This window comes from Telopea speciosissima, chromosome 10, assembly GCF_018873765.1.
Source record: "Telopea speciosissima isolate NSW1024214 ecotype Mountain lineage chromosome 10, Tspe_v1, whole genome shotgun sequence".
Taxonomy (NCBI): domain Eukaryota; kingdom Viridiplantae; phylum Streptophyta; class Magnoliopsida; order Proteales; family Proteaceae; genus Telopea; species Telopea speciosissima.
The window spans coordinates 8,775,297-8,792,834 of NC_057925.1; the positions used below are offsets into that span (position 1 = coordinate 8,775,297).

Here is a 17,538-nt window from a genome sequence, read left to right on the forward strand (position 1 = left end):
TCACAAAGAGAATAAAGAGAAGACATTTAATTTAACAAAGTTCTCCAAATACCAATTACACAATTAAATACAAGCAACTCAGATGACCATTAAAATTTAAAATGTTCCATCATTTGTGACAGATACGAGCTGTTGGCATGGTAACACAGATGGGAGCATAGATCTTCCTAGCTTCTGCGGATCCACGTGTTGGCCCCTCACCGGCGACCGCAACACCTGCAACCGAGCAGACAGCAGCTGCTGCTGCTGCTGCTGCGAACATCAAGTCCCTCCTTCCACTGCTACTCTCATTCTTCCCATCATTGTTGTTTCTCAATGTGACTTGTTTAGCTTCAACAGCCTTAGCAACAACTAGTCTGCTATGGGTAGCTGTGGATTTCCGTTGGCAGGCGTTTATGCCTCCAAGGAGTGAGGCTGACATGGTCATTGAAGCCATCTCTGCAATCTGATTGTGTTGAGAGGTCACTGTGATTCACTCTCTCACGAACAGTGGCTTTGGGTGTTCGTGGATGAGGTTTAAATTTGTTTTTTTAAGTAGAAAGGAGTCGAAATAACAGAAAGGAATTGGGGTTGTTAAAGTGCCACTCATTTCGTTATCCCAATGTATGTTCTGGCCAATGGATGGTGTCCACGTGTTGGGCTATCTTGGAGATCTAGTGGTTTGAAATGTTTTTCTTTGTCTTCCATCAGGTGTAGAGATGTGGGCCCCGGTGATATTTCTATCTTGGTAGGAACGAGTGGATGAGCTTCAATTCTCACTGTTCATGAATTAGGGCAAGATTTAGCATTAATTGGGAGTAGGGTCTCTTAACTCTCAACTCTCTACTCTCTCACTAGTCACTCACTCACTCCCCAGGTTATAGGTATAGGAATTGTGGTTCAGTGTCCATAGCGGTCTCGGCTGATATTAATACGGATACGGATAAGCTGTAATCGGATATAATCTCAAAACTGATCCATCTCCGGCAACACCGATACTTTTTTTGGGGGGGGGGGGGGTGGGTTTGAGAGAGAGAGAGAGAGAGAGTAGAAGACAATGTTCCATTGATAAGAAGTCTGAAGAAAAGATAACAAGATTCTGGGCAGAAAGGGTATACAAGTTCTGGAACTAAATTCTTATTTTCTGCATTAAACCCAATAGGGAAAGAAGGAAGCTCCAGTCAAAGTCGTTTCTGACCCAAAACAGAGCTCAAAAAATTCAATCGGTTCAACAAATAAATAATCATTAACTTACAGAACAACAAAATGGATCAAACTGTCCTATCTACATGTGTATACTTCACAATATCATTAAAACCCCAACTTCAACAGGTACAGCCCAAGCACTGCCTCAAACCCAAAAAAAAAACCCAAATCACAGGCCTTGGCTGATGATGGCACCTGAATATTAACTCCAAATTGTCTGTGACGTGTCTCTTCGTTGTTCACTGGTCTTCCCTCTAGCAGTTGATTCCACACTGTTGAATAGTAGGGCCATTCACCTGGATGATGAAGGGATCAATGCGAACCCATAATAAGGAGAATATGGATGCAAGGAGAATTGACCATACAACCACAATGGTAGGTGTTCGGTTCTGGCGTCCCATTAAACCCTTGAGGAAAGGATAGAGATGAACAATCACCCAGAAGGCGAAGAACAGTTTCCCAAAGAGTGGACCCCATGACTGGTACCCACTGTTGATGGCATAGGAGATGCCGGCTACCACGCCAACCAGGTTGATAATGAGGAGAGTCGTCGGTGGAATGAGAAGAGTCGTCCATTTGAACATGTAGAGCTCAGCGAAATCCCCATCCTCGTCAGATGCCTTGGAAGTTACAGTGAAATTAGTGTCAATGCCAGCAAGAACTTTGAGCAAACCTTGGAAGACTGCAAAAAGATGGGCTGAAACACCTCCAATAACCCAGAACTGTTCATTTCTCCACCATTCGTCAATCCCAACACCGCTCCACCTCATCTCCAAAATACCAGTGGCAAAGATGGAAAGAAAAAGTGATATAAACCAGATACTGGCAATATTACTAATCTGCAATCAAAAGTAACGAAGCCACAATATCATGAGATTACTTGGTACTAAAATCACCAAAGAGGCCAATTGGTTTCAAATGGGTAAAAGGCAAGTTGTAGCTACCTGTGGAATAATGAACTTTCCAGTAAGTAAACAGACTGCTGGCAATGTACAATATGCAAGAAGAGGAATGGAAGTGATTGGGTAAATGGTGGTGTTGATGTATGCAAATCTCTCGAGCCATTTTAGCCTTCCACTATAACCATACCATATGGGGCAGTGCCGACTGAGAAGAATTTCAACAGAACCTAAAGCCCATCGAAGCACTTGGTTCAGACGATCTGACAGGTTAATAGGAGCAGATCCTTTGAAGGCCGGTCGATTGGGAATGCAGTAGATTGATCGCCAACCACGGGCATGCATCTTGAATCCTGTAAGGATATCTTCCGTAACAGAACCGTAAATCCATCCAATCTGCAGAAGAAAAATGACAGTGCATGTGTCAAGATCTCAAGAAAGAATTAGTAAGATGAGCAGTAGATGTTTCGAAGGAAGCAAAAAATGCAGTGCAGCACTCCTATTAATTACTGGCAAATATAAATAAACAGAAGAAACTATATGTACATTTCAAATGAAGCTTGACAAACCAAACCAACACACCCCCCCCCCCCCCCAAAAAAAAAAAATAAAAAATAAAAAAATGGAGGAAATTAAAGCTTCCCTGCAGCAATAAAATAACATACTTCCATAGCCCTTTTCATGAAACAGTTGAGTCAACTAGTTCTAGAAACACCCATTATAGTAGGTGAGTGCCAATAATATCAGCTTTGGTCTACAAAGTTCATAAATCCAAGCTGGGTTCTTGTTACAGGATATTAATGCAAATCCTAAATGAGAACCATTAAGAAGAACAAAGTGGAACAACAGATACCAACGTACCTCATTTCCCCAGTCTGTCTTGTCCTCATATCCACAACTAATAACATGGATAGCTTCTTTAAGGAGAGTATCAGGAGTAGCAGACTGAGGAACACCACCATTTTCCATAAGTGTAGAGGCAACAAACACAGCTGATTGACCAAATCTTTTCTCAAGGCTCATCTGTGACATCAGCAGGGACTTCTCATCATCAAATCCAGCACCTAGATGGGGAAATACATCACAAATGTCAGTGTAACATCTAACATGGCTGTATCTATTCGCTGTTGAGCAGCCCCAGAAGGGTGCTTGACAATTGAGGACCCAGTAACTTCATCTATACATGGGAAAATATAAAGGTAAGGTACAGTAAAGTTAAAGAATGATTCACACTTTATAGGTGTATGAACAGTCAATCTGTCGCTGTTCCATACAGGATAAAATGGTGAAGCAAGGCTTAGTCAAAAAGAGGGATGAAGAAATACACAGTCAAGAATACATTAGAGGTAACACGTTTACAGAGGACTAACAAGTTTAGTTTTCCTAAAACCTCTTCCAGCCATGAGAATCCTATTTCTTTTTAGTATTCATGTTGTTTTCCTCTAAATTGGAAACAATATTAGAAAAAAATTAAAGAAATTCCTTGCTGTAACAACTATTTAAGAAAATGAAATATCTGAGACCATTTTGACACCATTTATCACATTGTTGAACTGGCAGATCGAGTAGGCAAAAGATAAGCAAACACTAATCATCCCAGCAAGTCCATTCATTTAAAAATAATAGAGAGAGAACTATACCTTCTACTCCCTCTTCTATATCTTCTAGATTGAATATTGGCACAGTAGGGTCAACATGCTTGCTAGATCTCTTCTTGTCGGAGCCCTTTTTACTTGATTTTGAGCCCTTCTTTTGTGATCCACCACAGCACAGAGATAAGAAACCTACTTTTCTATTCTTGGGCTTCAGTGGAGGTTCATAACCATATAAAGCAGTTCTGTTGAAGACACATCCAGTACCCACATAAACAGGTCCTTGGATGCCATCTAAGCCTCTTAAGTTTATCTAAAATTCATGAGAAAAGAAGAAAATTAGAAATCCTGGCCAAAAGAAAACAGTTAGTTGCATTAAATGCACAAATATTCCCACAAGATTAAGAAAATACATCTCAGTATAGTGAGGGGAAAAGTAAGAGAGTGCCACAATGAATTCTCAAAGGGTATCCGAACTTACATCAAAGAAGACAGTATTGCGGTTGGCATATCGATCATTCTTATCAATACCATCAAATCTCTGGGGAAACTGAACATAACAGACTTGTTTTCCTAGATTTGGATCCATCAAAAAGCACATAGATTCCCTCAAAGCCTTACTGTTGTTTATGTAGTGGTCACAATCCAGATTCAACATGAAGGGACCATTGGTAAGGACTGCTGATACACGAACCTGTCAGAAAGTTATATCAACCATTAGCGCTGAGACATGCATAGCATAGTTGCACGACGTCTAGGCGATCTAGGCATTGGAGGAGGGAAAAATCAAGGAAACATCAACAAGGCACCTAGGCACCGCTTAGGAGACGAAGGAGCCCTTCTAGCAAACGGCACCTAAGCGACACCTTGACAACTATGATGTCTAGCATGGATAAGCATTGATTTTATTCATTAAAGACTTACAAGGGCATTCATTGCACCAGCCTTCTTGTGATGTTGGAAACCTGGACGCTTCTCACGAGACACATAGACCAACCGCGGCAATTCATTACCCTCACTGTCAAGTCCTCCACTATGGCCTAAGAAAACCTGTGATAATGAGACACAATTCGTCTAAGTATAAAACTATAAAAGAGCACTGATGGAAGGAAGCATAGATATAAACATTTTCTATCCAAACTTCTGAAGTTACAAAAGTCAAAAACCCAAGGACCATTAAGGATACATATATTACAAGAATAACAGGTCAATATTAAAATGGAATCCATATAATAGATAAAAATAACATTGTCAATATGATCCAAATATGGAGATGTTCAGTGGGGTTGGCCAAGTAACTCTTTCTGTGTTTTTTGAAACACAAAAATACAAGGAACAAATGATCAATCGTGAGCAACTCTGTATCAGGACCTTGCACATTCAAAGAATACCAACCTGTATCATTCCTGGATGATCTCTAGTGTTATTTCCCGGCCATGGAGTGCCATCTTGCATCACCCATCCTTCCTCAGGAACTTTTGTTGCCTTTGCAACAAGCCCATTGACACGAACTTTGAATTCTTCATATTCTCGCTGCAACATCACCATAAAGTATTCAGAGGGGGGAGATCAAGGAACAGAGAAAATTTATTAGATGAAAATACAAACTAGTCTACCTTCATGGCTCTACGATCCTTGACAAATGAAGGCTGAACTTTATCTTTCAGGTAGTCAATCTTTTGTGCAAAATACCATTCTGGTGCCCTGGGCTCAATGTTGTACTTCTTGCAGAAAGGGACCCATTTCCTTGCAAATTCAGAAGTCTCAGACAGAGCTTCAAATGTCAACATGGCAGCTCCATCATCAGATACGTAGCAAGAAACCTTGTCGACTGGGTAGTCAACTGCAAGAATAGACAGGACAGTATTTGCTGTAACAAGAGGAGGCTCCTTTAAAGGGTCAACGGTACTGACAAAAATATCAACAGCAGCCAATTGGGATGGCTCTCCTTCTCGATCATATCTGTCATCCACAATTGAATTAGAACTCTACAAATAAAACTAGATTAAAGGCATATCACAGGGGAACTATAGGAAATCTAGAATTATAAAATTATGACAACTTAATCATTTAATGTCAAATATGAGGAAAAATGAAAGTGTCATTTACCTCAGAGAAAGCCTGTCAAGATATGTCTCACGGTTCACTGGAAACCATTTAGGGAACTGATCCAATATCCATGAGAAAGCAAACCAAATCTCACAAATTACAGATATGAGCCACAAAGCATAAGCATTGGTCACCGGATTTGTTATACGGTAGTGTAAGAAAATGCAGAGGATAACAAGCCGTAGAACAATGACCATTCTATAAGGGTTTATCCTAGACGAAGGAATAGAAACTTTCCTTGACAGAGGCTGACGAGCTTCATCATTCCTGCATCAAAATGAGATAGACACTAATTAAAACACCCTTACGGTTCCAGCCCCATAATTAAAAGCAAGTGAAAAAATACAAGCTCAGAAGTTTGAGCAACCATATAGTGGGGCTAAGAATGACATATTAACTTTTCTAGTGACTAATAACCCCAAAACTGCCATACCCTTCTGAAAGAAGATAAATCATCTAAGAACAAACAGAAAGTGATTTATCATCCATCCAAGAGAATGATGGCTATTTAAGTCATGTTTGGCATCACTTGATTTCCAGAGTGATTCTTCTTCCAAGGACTTTTGACGTTCCCTAAAACCAATACTGCAAATCATACCCACAGAATGAGGAAGTGATTTGCATACAAGAAACCACCCCACAAGAGCAAAAAATAAAAGAATCAAACAAATTTCTGCCAAACACAATTCTGGTCGGAATTGGACCAAAGAATTGAAAAGAACTTTCTAAATCACTCCAAAGATGTGGGATTAAATGCACCCTACATTAGACACTCACAACAAACCATCAAAGAGAACCATATGGTCATGAAACATTGGGCTAGTATCAGTGATGCATAGACTCTTCAAACAGGATGAATTATCTATGCCACATCACTGACACTCCATGGGCTTTGGTAACCAATCTCCTTTTATTCTCTCACATCCCCACTTTCCTTCTAACTTGACATCTACGACAAATCATCATGACCACCACCTTTTTCTATTGTAAATTCTGATGGTGCAAAGATAACAATTTATGTTTCAACTTCCAACCCTAGCAAAGCAAACCAAAACTCAAAAAGGAATCAAGATAGCCAGAGTAATCAATGCTGAGGCAAAACTCACAGTAAAGCGTCATCCATAAACACATCAGTGCTGGCATCAATATCTCCGACTCCCCTGCGTTCAGAAGGGGCATGACCAGTGCTCATTGGAATTACATTCTTCTCTTGTTTCATCTTCCAGCCCTCAACTCTCTCTTTCCAAGCAACATTTCCAAATCCTTGTGCAAACTCCCTTGATGGATTAGCTGCAAAGAATAATATTCTCATGAGCCACAGACACCATTGGAGCATCACCAAAATAAAAAGAATGAATTTTAAACAAGAGATAGATTTAGTACGTGATTGATTGATGTCAACCGAATAAGGGAGAGGATGCACACGCTTTCCCCCACCAACACCACCAGGAGATGCCATTGACATATGCTCAGGAGATGCTGCAGAAAGCTCTCCTGAAACCTGAAAAGCACCGGAGGGGCAAAAGGTTAATTCTGGTGTGTTATTTTTTATCAAGGAGGGAGGGAAAAAATAGGGCATGCAATGCTTGACCTACCGCCTGGCCATTCATGAGCAGAGGGATATGGTTCAGAGGGACCTCTTTATCATAGTTTGCAGCACCAACATCCTCCCCTCGGCCATATGTCAGCTGCCAACTCAGCATGCGTTCGGCAATCTTCTGTTTCTGGTCTTGAGTCCCAGACGAATAATTGATATCACTGGCCACATCATCAACATCACAATCATCTGCTTCATCACCTAGAATAGGAGGGCTTCCTGCAAGTGAACAAAAGAAAGAAAAATAACAACCCCATATCAATTCAAGTCCATACTCCAGAGCTAGAAAGCATGTAGAGGTTCACACCCTACAAACCTTTATGTCTCTTGTATCTAGTCTTGCACTGGGGGCAAGACTTAGTTCCATCTTTCCTCTCATACTCATAGCAAGGCCTGCAAACAGGAAATGCACAAACATCGCAAGCGACAAAGAGATTGCCATCCACTGTCGTGCCCACTGTATCACCACAGATCTGGCAGACTTGATCGCCATGGTGCTTCGAAGGTTTTGGCTGATTTTTTTTAAAAAAAAAAAAATTTCAGAAACTTCAGGGAAATGAAGTATGCAATACCAAGAAACACATGCTAACATATCACTTACCACAGACTCTGGACAATATAATCCAAATACTCAGGGAGCATACAAATCAAAATGAAGAGGAGATTGGGTCGCAATTGATGTGCAATTTAGATGTACTCCATTAGCCAAAAAAAGAAAGTGATAGAATTCGTTTAAAAAAAAAATAAGGTGACGGATAAAGATCCACTAACAACAACTGCAAGATGACTTTGTTGGATTGCTCATCAAGAAAATAAGGATCAAGGTTATGTTTACATCAAGCATATAGAGTAATTCACATTAAATTTAAAGCTAGCCAGAGGAAATATATTGAATAGCAACTCTTACCTCTCCTTCTTCCATCGACATCTGCTTATCTTTACTAGGATAGTGAAAGATGGTCTGATATGATGCTTAAATCTCAGCTACATCTACGGCATTTGCCGCAAACAGACATGCCAAGAAAGCCCAATTACTCTTTCACCATATGCACCAAAAGCTCAGGATTCTGCTTTGCTTTTCCACTCTCACTTAGAAAACAGATCTTCAATAAATGCTTCAATTACAGTTCAGATCCACCTTGATCCACCTTGAACCACCTGAAAAAAAGATACTGAAAATTAATTCTTTTCCTTCAACAAACCTTCATTCACAGTCACTTTCAGATATTTTAGTTTACCAAAGTTCACTGAGGCCAACTATAACTAGATCCACCAATATCAGAGACGATTAGATTTTTAACACGAATTACAGCACAAAACAATATGATCTATACGAGATCTGCTCCAATTCCTTAAAAACACAACCTTTTCTTTCTTTTTAATCATAATTCACCAGAATAAGACCAAATACCAAACTTAAAAAAAAAAAAAAAAAACTCTAAAATATAAAAATCAACAAAAAGTGGATTAATGCAAATCCAAACCTTGAATTGACGAGTAATGGAGAAAATCCCAATCCCCAAAGACGAAGAACAGGCCGTAGTTGGCTCTAGAGCTCCCAGCCCTCTTTCTCTCTCGCTCTTCGTCTCTGTCGCTTCAAGAACAAGGAGCCCTCAAAAGGGGAAAAAAAGAAGAAGAAAATGGCAGGAAAGTGATGGAACAACGATCAACAGTAGCTGTAATTGATGTTTAAAAACCCCACCGACAGTGAGACGAAACAAACAAATTCACTCCAATCATTTCCCTAATTTTTTTCTCTACCGTCCGAATTAAAAAAAGAGAAAAGGCATGAAAAGTGATTGAGAGAGAGAGAGAGAGTATTAAACTTACTGTGACTGCCACTGTGTTGGACTGTGGAGTTCTAATGAAGATTTCGCCTTTTTTTCTTTCTAATTCTTCTTCTTTTAATGTATTTTTGGTTAATTTTACTGAAGACGAAAATGAGGAAGGTTGGAAGAAAAAAGGAGTAAAGAGGGAAGTGGTAAGGAAGTAACCCTAACTTTCCTCGCCAGTGTCAAGACGGAGGAGGATTTTCACAGCCGACAGCATAGCATTTAGCCAATAAATGCTGACCTGGCATCTGCAGTGATGGGAAATGCAGATTATAAGCTGGTGCACTTTTTGGGTAAATTTATGAAACCTAACCCCTACAAAATACTTTAATACCTGACCTTGCTGTCCCAACTATTTGGGGGAATGAGAACTGGCTGGCTTTAATTATATGGAATTGAAGAAAAGGCAAAGATTTTCTTAAATTTAATTTTTTTTGTGGGATTTTTTATTCAATAAATTGGGTTTTTGTTATAAGAAATAAGTTTTATTGATTTTCTATTATTTTTATTGATCAAAAAATAAGAAATAATAGCTAGAGTGAAAAAAAAAAAGGCTTATCCAGTGCATAAGACTCCCACCACTACGGGGTCTGGGGAGGATCATAACTCATAATGTACACATCTTTACCTTTGCTTTGCAGAGAGATTGTTTCTAGATACTCGAACTCTCAATTGATGGAATTGGAATCAGCTTATTCAATTCTGATTAGGAAAACCATGTCCTAGGTTTTGTTGCGAGAAAGAGCAAAGTCCAAGGTGCTATGCTCAATTACATTGTTGATCCTGTATAAGAATGAGAACCTGAACCATTCTCCTTATTCTCTAGTCTAATATAATGAAAAGATCAATACCATTAATTATAGATCTAGATTCAGTTTGTCTTTCCCTTCATAGTTGTTAAGATCCAATTATGAAAGGACACATGGTTAATTAACTATGAATTAGGAACTGATTATGATAGCAAGGGCTACAAATGGGATTGACATAGTACACAATTAGTTAAAGTTTCACTTTCATGCTATCTACTTATTATTGAAAATTGACTGATTAGGACTTCTCAACCCATTTACCTAAGTTTTATGCAAAACTTGTGTGATGGGGTTTGGGGTCTTTTTATAATATGTATGCATGGTCAAATTATTTGTTAACCTAATCTTTAAAAATAAATTAAAATAAGGAATCACCATATGATTCATATGCTCATTTTATTATGGGAAATAGGATCTATTGTCCCCACTTTCCATTTGCCTTTAGGTGTAACCTAACTAAATTATTTACCAAAAAAAAACCTAACTAAATTGAATAATAATATAGGTTATTTGGTAGAGAAATACAGGGTATTTGATAAATGAAGATATTTTTTTTCTTATAGAGGAGATGGTAAAAGTTTTTTAAAAATTTAAAAATAAAAAGGATTTCATTAAATAGAAGAAAAATCTACAATGCCTCCAATAACAAAGGAGGATAAATTCAGAGTACACAAACAGATGCTTGATGCTTCTACTTCAAGGGCTACAAAGTAATTTTTTAAGATAAGCAAACTTCCTTCAAGCCTAAAAAACGTGCTATGTTTTAGGTGAAAGTTTTTTTTACCCACCAATGGGTTTTGATACTTTGATGGGATTCCTGGAACAATAATCGATCATACGATTTCATTAGTATCTATTCCTTATTGTTGGAATGCTGAAATACTCTTTTTGAATCTCATCCAAGCACCTTAAGTGATTATCTCCAATGTGGACGAAAGAAGATCTCCACTCATTCATTCATTGTCCACATTGAGGAATGACCCACAACAAACGAAGGGTGAAAGCTTGTTTGCTATAATCCTATTTTAGTAGACTAGGCTTTGTAAGCATAAGCTATTCAAGTAGGTTCGTTTCTAATCTGAGTACACTCGTTGCTTCACTCAGCAGAAAAGTACGCATGCTAACTAGCTCAGTGTCAGTATGAGGAAAGAAAACAAACATGGTCACTCCTTGTACGAACATGGCTCATTCAATCACATCATTCGTTGCTCCCCACCTTACATCTTACCCCTCCCCTTAACCTAAGCTAGGGGGATGAGTGGATTCCATCTATGCGGCAGGATCCCGAACGAGAATGGTTCTTGTACGAGAACCTGATCTAGCCTCGAGAATAAGTAATGACTTTACGAGGTAGGATTGTGAACATGAACTCCGGTTCTCGTACACCCCAAAGACAATGCGTGGCAATGTAAAATCCACTTACCTCTTCCAATTCTCGCCCTTCGTCTTTCTGCAACCAACCTTGACCCTAGCCCTTGATGCTACAACCCCCCTTTCCCCATCATCCCTGTCCCTAGACCCCCTTGCAACCCCCATAGTTATTCCTCCCCAGCCCCCACTCCATCTCCACCCGTTCCAACCTCCTTCTGCTCCATCCCCGCCATTGCAACCCCCTTCCCCCCATGGGCTTGCTCATAGCTAGTGAAGATTTATAGTCAAATGAAGTGATTTGATTTTCCCTTGTCATTTTTGGTTAGGACTCTAGATTGAATTCGTACTGAGGTGTTTCTAGATTGAAACTTTGTTTATCATTACTAACAATAACTGTGATGCAAGCCCAGTCCACATCTTGAAGATCCTATCACAAAACTAGCCTAAACAAGGCCGACTCTTAGCTACGACTAACGTAACTTCGAAACAATCGGACCAAAAAAGAACCAGTCCTATATTAACAAGAGTTTTACTAGTGGAGAATCTCTACAATGCTTCTTGAATTACCCTAGCAGATTGATGATGTGACATCCACTTTAAAAATATATTTGACAAAGTTTTTCTCCTCATGAGTCTTCCCTTTTAAATATAACATCAAGACTAGGGGTGAAACAGGGCTAGGTTGGGTCAGGTTTTTTAAAATCCTAGCCCAGCCTTGAGTCCTCTTAGCTCAACCCAGCCTAGGTCGGGCTGAGATATCTTAGTCTAGGCCCAACCCTGTCGGGCTCAGCACAACTGGCTTGACCCTGATTTTTGCCAAGGATGGGTTGACCTTGATTTTTGCTAGGGCCTAGTTGGCCCTGACTTGCCCTGTTTTTTTATCATTTACATCGTCCTATGCATTAAAAGAATGAGACACATGTGATTGGGTATTGGTTTATTTAATATTCAATTGACTATTAGACTTCTCTTTGGTTTAAAAAACTTAGCCCACTCTTAAAATTGTAAATATATTCATTCAATAGATAATTAGTTTTTTTTGGTAAACCAATAGATAATTAGATACTAAACAAAAATTATAAAATGTAAATAATAAATTGTAAAGCATAACCTTATAGAGGACCGAGTCGGGCAGGGCTTAGCCTGAATCCTCAACGTTGACCCAGGGCCTGGAAATTTCAACCCTAACCCGCCGTTAAGGTTGAAAAATCTAGCCCAGGCCTTGTTCAGGCTCAGGGCAGGTCTGGGGGCTCGGGCCGATAGGGCCAAATTTACACCCCTAATCAAGATTCCTCAAAACAATAACCAATACACCTTAAAACAAGAATTAAGACATTGTACTTAAGTTATTTTGAAACAATAATCAAGAAATTATACTTTTTGCTTGGAGCAACCAATAAGAAAGTGGAGAAGAAACTCTAGAGTTTTTCTGAATCAATATATAATTTAAACTATTGGAACCTCATTTGAATCAAGGGCTGAGATGTTGTAGGAACTTTTATGGTTTCTTTTGATTTACCTATAAAAGGCTTATCTTTCTTGCTTAATAAATTGCAATTTTGTGAATGAAAATTTCTATAAGCACTCCCTTGAATCAAGATGTGTTCTTGAACTAAAAGAGTTCAACAATGATTGATTTATGTGTTTTTCTTTCTTTCTCATCAAATTCAAATTTTTTTTTTGGCTTCCAAACATAAGGCTTTGTTTGGTTGTCACGGCAATAAAAGAAAAGAAAAGATATTCGTACAAAAACTTACGATTTTCTCACATCTTTAAATCTTCTATGCGTTTGGAACTCAAGCAAATAGAGAAGATCCTGAACGGTTAAATTTCAAAATGACATTGGGAGTTGTGCAATTTTCTGTCCCAAGCATAAAAAAGTATAGCCAAAACCACGAGAAATTTAAGCAAAGACGAGAAACTTGGCATGTTTTACGAGGTGACATGACACATTCTTGATGGCTTTCACTCTACTCCCCAGCTCTAATACCAAATGCTAGGTACTTGACTGATACGCCAAAAGCTCCAGAGCTGATGGGACATGATAAATCAGGCCCTTTCGCCTATCCCATTCTAGGCTGGCACAATCTAGTGCTCATACACTAGATCGAGCCCCATTAGTAGGGATGTAAACCGATTAGATTCGGCTCGGATAATGCTATATCCGCATCTGCATCCGATTAGCTTTCAGACGGATTCGGATAGTGCTAAACGGATACGGACACGGATACGATTTTATCCTTTTACATGTAAATATAGCTTTTCGGATAGCTATAGCCTATCCGTATCCGCATCCGTTTAGCTTTCGGACGGATTCGGATAATGCTAAACAGACACGGACACAGATATGAAAACGGATTTCAGATATTCATTTACACCCCTACCCATTAGGCACATAACATCCAGATATAACCTTAAGAATTTTTTGCTATAGATGCTCGCCTTTCAATCATCTAAATCTTTAAGTTCCCTAAAATATTTTCCTTGAAGTTTGATAAGCAAACAAATATGCACAACACGCGGGCACCCCAATTTCTTCTCAATTCTTGTCGATCTCATCTGTGCACCAGCAGCAGCTTCACAGAGCCCGGGCACCCCAATTTCTTCTCAGTCCTTTTCTCACTTGTGCACCAGCAGCAGCTCCACAGCGCGCGGGTACCCCAATCTCGGCCGATGAATCATACCACACCAAGCTCCTACGAGCACCCACGACCTCGCCATCCAAGACGCTCGCCATTTCAGTCACATGCGTGTTGCAGATTGTGTAGGCCTTTCAATTCAATAATCAAGCTGAGCGTTTCTCTTCTATCCACGCTCATCTTGCGGGGGAGTATTAGAGATATATTAGAAATATATTAGTATTAGAATAAGAGAAGGATCTTCCATCCTTATCTCAACAACACTTTAGGTAAGTAGTTCAGTTATATTAGGAATTAGTATCATAATCTTATGCAATCTTCAATGTATCTCTCTCAATCTTCTATGAATAGTATAATATCATATTGTAATCCTTATAGGTGATTGAGTTTCGAACATGTGGATTCCTTCACCTATGTATACACATACTATTATAGGTAAGTAGTATCTCTTATATTAGGTAAATAGTTTCTCTTAGGCCTATATATATTAGGCCATTTCTTTGTAATCAACAAGGTATGCAATAATAATGAAGTTCTGTTTAATAATGTTCTCCTTCCATGTTCCATAATTTATCAGTTCTAATAATTTGGCACATTGATGGATTGGGAAGATAATCAATCCTGATAGTGATAGACCTGCAATGACTCCAAACTATTAAGAAATATAGGTTCTTTTAAAACATGGGAAGTCGAGGGTTTTAAGGTGGGATGTAGCTATTATTTTTTTGGTGCTTGGTATGGAGTAGAAATTGTAACAAGGATTTATAGTGCTTTAGAAATAATGGTATTAAGGTGGATCTAAGTGATAGGTATAAGGGTTTAGGGATTGGTGTTATAGAGTTTGTAATTAATTGTAAAGCAAGAAATGGAATAAGGTTGACAAATTCTGCAAAAATAATGCAAAAAGAAAAGTAAATGATTGCTAGATAGATAGAAAGAAGAAGGTATAGGGATCCGACTCCTCTAAGGAATGGATAGAAAACAAGGGAATGATCTTGATGGAGTTAAAAACAAGAAGGTAGAAGACAAAAGAATATGAAAACTTGATTAGCATCTGACCAAGCTATCTTGGCATACCACCAAGGGCTTCACTGCATCGCACAACAAAGGAGTTTTGACAGAAATAGGTAAGCATATAAGCTTAACAAAATTTTCAGATTGTTGGTAGTGGGTATGATCGCATTTTCTTTATTTATATGTATATTTTTTTGTAAAGATTTTCTTTATTTATAACTTCATAAGCAAAATAGAAAACCTCCCATCTGTGGAAGGAGGAATCTCTTACAACCTAAGTCTCTCTTCTAAACTGGAACCATTCTAGAATATTACAAAATAGAAATTAACTACATAATCCCTTATAAGAATTAAGCCCATGGACATGAGAATGGATAATCTGCACGTACCAACATGTGATCGTACATCTCAAAGTCAATCATATTTTAATTTTGTTTCCATGAAAAGCCCTTCTCCCCTTGTAAATGGCAAAAAGAGGACAAGTGACTGACTTTCACATGTACGTTCACCTGTTGGTACGTGTAGAGGAACTAAACTCCAAAGACATCACGTGGAGATCTATTATGTGGATTTAAGTGCCTTACAACCTAAGTCTCCTATATATTTTGAAACATCACGTGGAGATCTATTATGTGGATTAAGTGCCTTACAGTTTGTGACGAGACATAATGTCACGAGGCACTATATATGTTGCTACTATGTGATGCTTTAAGTGCCCATGACTATTCGAAATCTTATGAATTTTGCGCATACTGTTTATTTGGATGTATAAAACTATAATTTTGATTTTATGAAACACCTTGGTTTTGGTGCATTATATTTACAAAATAGCCATCAAGGGGTTACAAAAATAAAAACCCATAAAGTTAAATCAATCAAGGCCAACGTAAGTAAGAGCATCAGGGGATTGATACCAGAATGTACTAAAGTTAATTATTGCATAAATGCCATCGATGACTTCATTGTAATCTCTAGTAAGGCATTGGCCAGCACCCTCGTGGAAAAATTCTGCTCCCTAAAGCATAATGGTAGCAAAAGTGTGCATGGATACATCATGGAGGCAAGGGACAAAAACTGCTCAATTGAAGTTTTTGGACATAAAAATTTCTGAGTCGTTTCTGGTGCACTTTATCCTCAATACTCTGCCAAAGGAGTATGATCTTTTTAAGATGTTCTACAACATACAACAACAAAACTATTCAATACATGAGCTCTTGAGCATGTGTGTTCAAGAGGAGGAGATCATAGTTAGCAAAAACGGGAACGGCAAAAAACAGTTAAAAAAACAGAGAACAGTAAAAAACGAAAACGTTATGGGTTTTAAACATTTATATTTCAAAAAAAGGCACTATTCTCATATAAATTGAGGAATTTTTATTTGAAATATATGTTTTTATTTTCGGTATCCGTGCATTGACCTTGAGTTGAAGGTGATATCATGAAAAATGTAGCCCTTCGAGTCATCTTTATGTTGGTGAAAGAATCAGGCCGATCAGAGTTCGGGAGAGAAAGATATGGTCAATTAAATCCAAGGTCTTAAAAAACGCAAAAAAAAAGGAACGTGTTTTAAATGCGTTTAAAACGGGAATGCTTGCCGTTTGCCATTTTTTACCGTATGTCTAGGTAACATATGATAAAACGTGTTTAAAATGATAAAATACGAAAACGCGTTTAAAACAGAATTTTAACCGCATTTTTGCTAACAATAGGAGAGATTGAAAACTGAGAAAGTTGAAAGTGCACATATAACCACACGTGACAAAAGACAGTCCAACAAATTCTTCCATAAGAAGAAAGGGAAGGTGCCAGTAAAGAAAGCAGGCAATAAGGATACTCCCAAATGTTTCTTTTGCAAAGAGACACATCAAAAAGGATTGTGTAAAGTATAAAAGGTGGTCAAAAAAGAAAGGTATGTTACATTTACTTGTCTGTTTTGGATTCAATTTGATAAATTCTCATTACAGTTCTTGGTAGATTGATTTTGGTTCTACAATTAATGTTGCCAATACTATACAGGGGTTTTCTGTAGACAAGATTTCTAGAGGAACATGAGGGGAGCATCTATTCTGGAAACCGGTGATATCTCAGGTAGAGGGTGTTGGTGTATACAAATTCAATGCAAACAAGTTATGTCTTGGATCTAGAGTGGACATTTTATATTCCTTCTTTTTCTCAAAACCTGAGTTCGGTGTTGAGATTGGTACCATTTTGTTAGCTATGTATTTAACTTTGTTGGAACAAAGTTTAAATTATTTAAAACAATCTTTTAATTGGATTTGGTTATTTGGTAGATGGTTTATATTTATTGCATTTAGATTCAGCGTTTTAAAGTAATCTATTGTACGCTACTACTTATATTGGCATGAAAATGAATATTGTAAATGAGAAATCCTGTAAGTCATGGCATTAAAGAATAGGCTATATCTCAATTGGAAAAAATTAAAAGATTAGTAAAGGATGGAGTACTTGAGACTCTACTGTTTTGGTACTT

At 38.2% G+C, this 17,538-nt stretch overlaps 2 protein-coding genes across 4 annotated transcripts; both read right to left on the reverse strand.

Annotated features, from left to right (window-relative positions):
• Nucleotides 1–14: 14 nt before the first annotated feature.
• LOC122643009 (photosystem II 5 kDa protein, chloroplastic-like) lies at nt 15–8,965 on the reverse strand. Its single transcript, XM_043836638.1, has 2 exons — nt 8,947–8,965; nt 15–481 (listed from the first exon to the last, which is right to left on the reverse strand). Exon 2 carries the CDS (start codon nt 434–436, stop codon nt 110–112), a length of 327 nt encoding a protein of 108 aa, XP_043692573.1. The 5' UTR covers nt 437–481; nt 8,947–8,965; the 3' UTR covers nt 15–109.
• LOC122643008 (cellulose synthase A catalytic subunit 3 [UDP-forming]-like) lies at nt 1,095–8,918 on the reverse strand. Of its 3 annotated transcripts, none has more exons than XM_043836635.1 (14): nt 8,867–8,918; nt 8,290–8,530; nt 7,699–7,894; nt 7,381–7,601; nt 6,892–7,286; nt 5,786–6,052; nt 5,293–5,638; nt 5,072–5,209; nt 4,601–4,726; nt 4,158–4,370; nt 3,725–3,989; nt 2,946–3,148; nt 2,130–2,480; nt 1,095–2,024 (listed from the first exon to the last, which is right to left on the reverse strand). In XM_043836635.1, the coding sequence occupies exons 2-14, from the start codon at nt 8,308–8,310 to the stop codon at nt 1,440–1,442; spliced, it is 3,327 nt and encodes a 1,108-aa protein (XP_043692570.1). In that variant the 5' UTR covers nt 8,311–8,530; nt 8,867–8,918; the 3' UTR covers nt 1,095–1,439. The 3 variants fall into 3 exon arrangements, with proteins under 3 accessions (XP_043692570.1, XP_043692572.1, XP_043692571.1); XM_043836637.1 differs by lacking the exon at nt 8,867–8,918 and having other exon boundaries at nt 6,892–7,075; nt 7,169–7,286; nt 8,290–8,540; XM_043836636.1 differs by lacking the exon at nt 8,867–8,918 and having other exon boundaries at nt 8,290–8,544.
• Nucleotides 8,966–17,538: the final 8,573 nt, after the last annotated feature.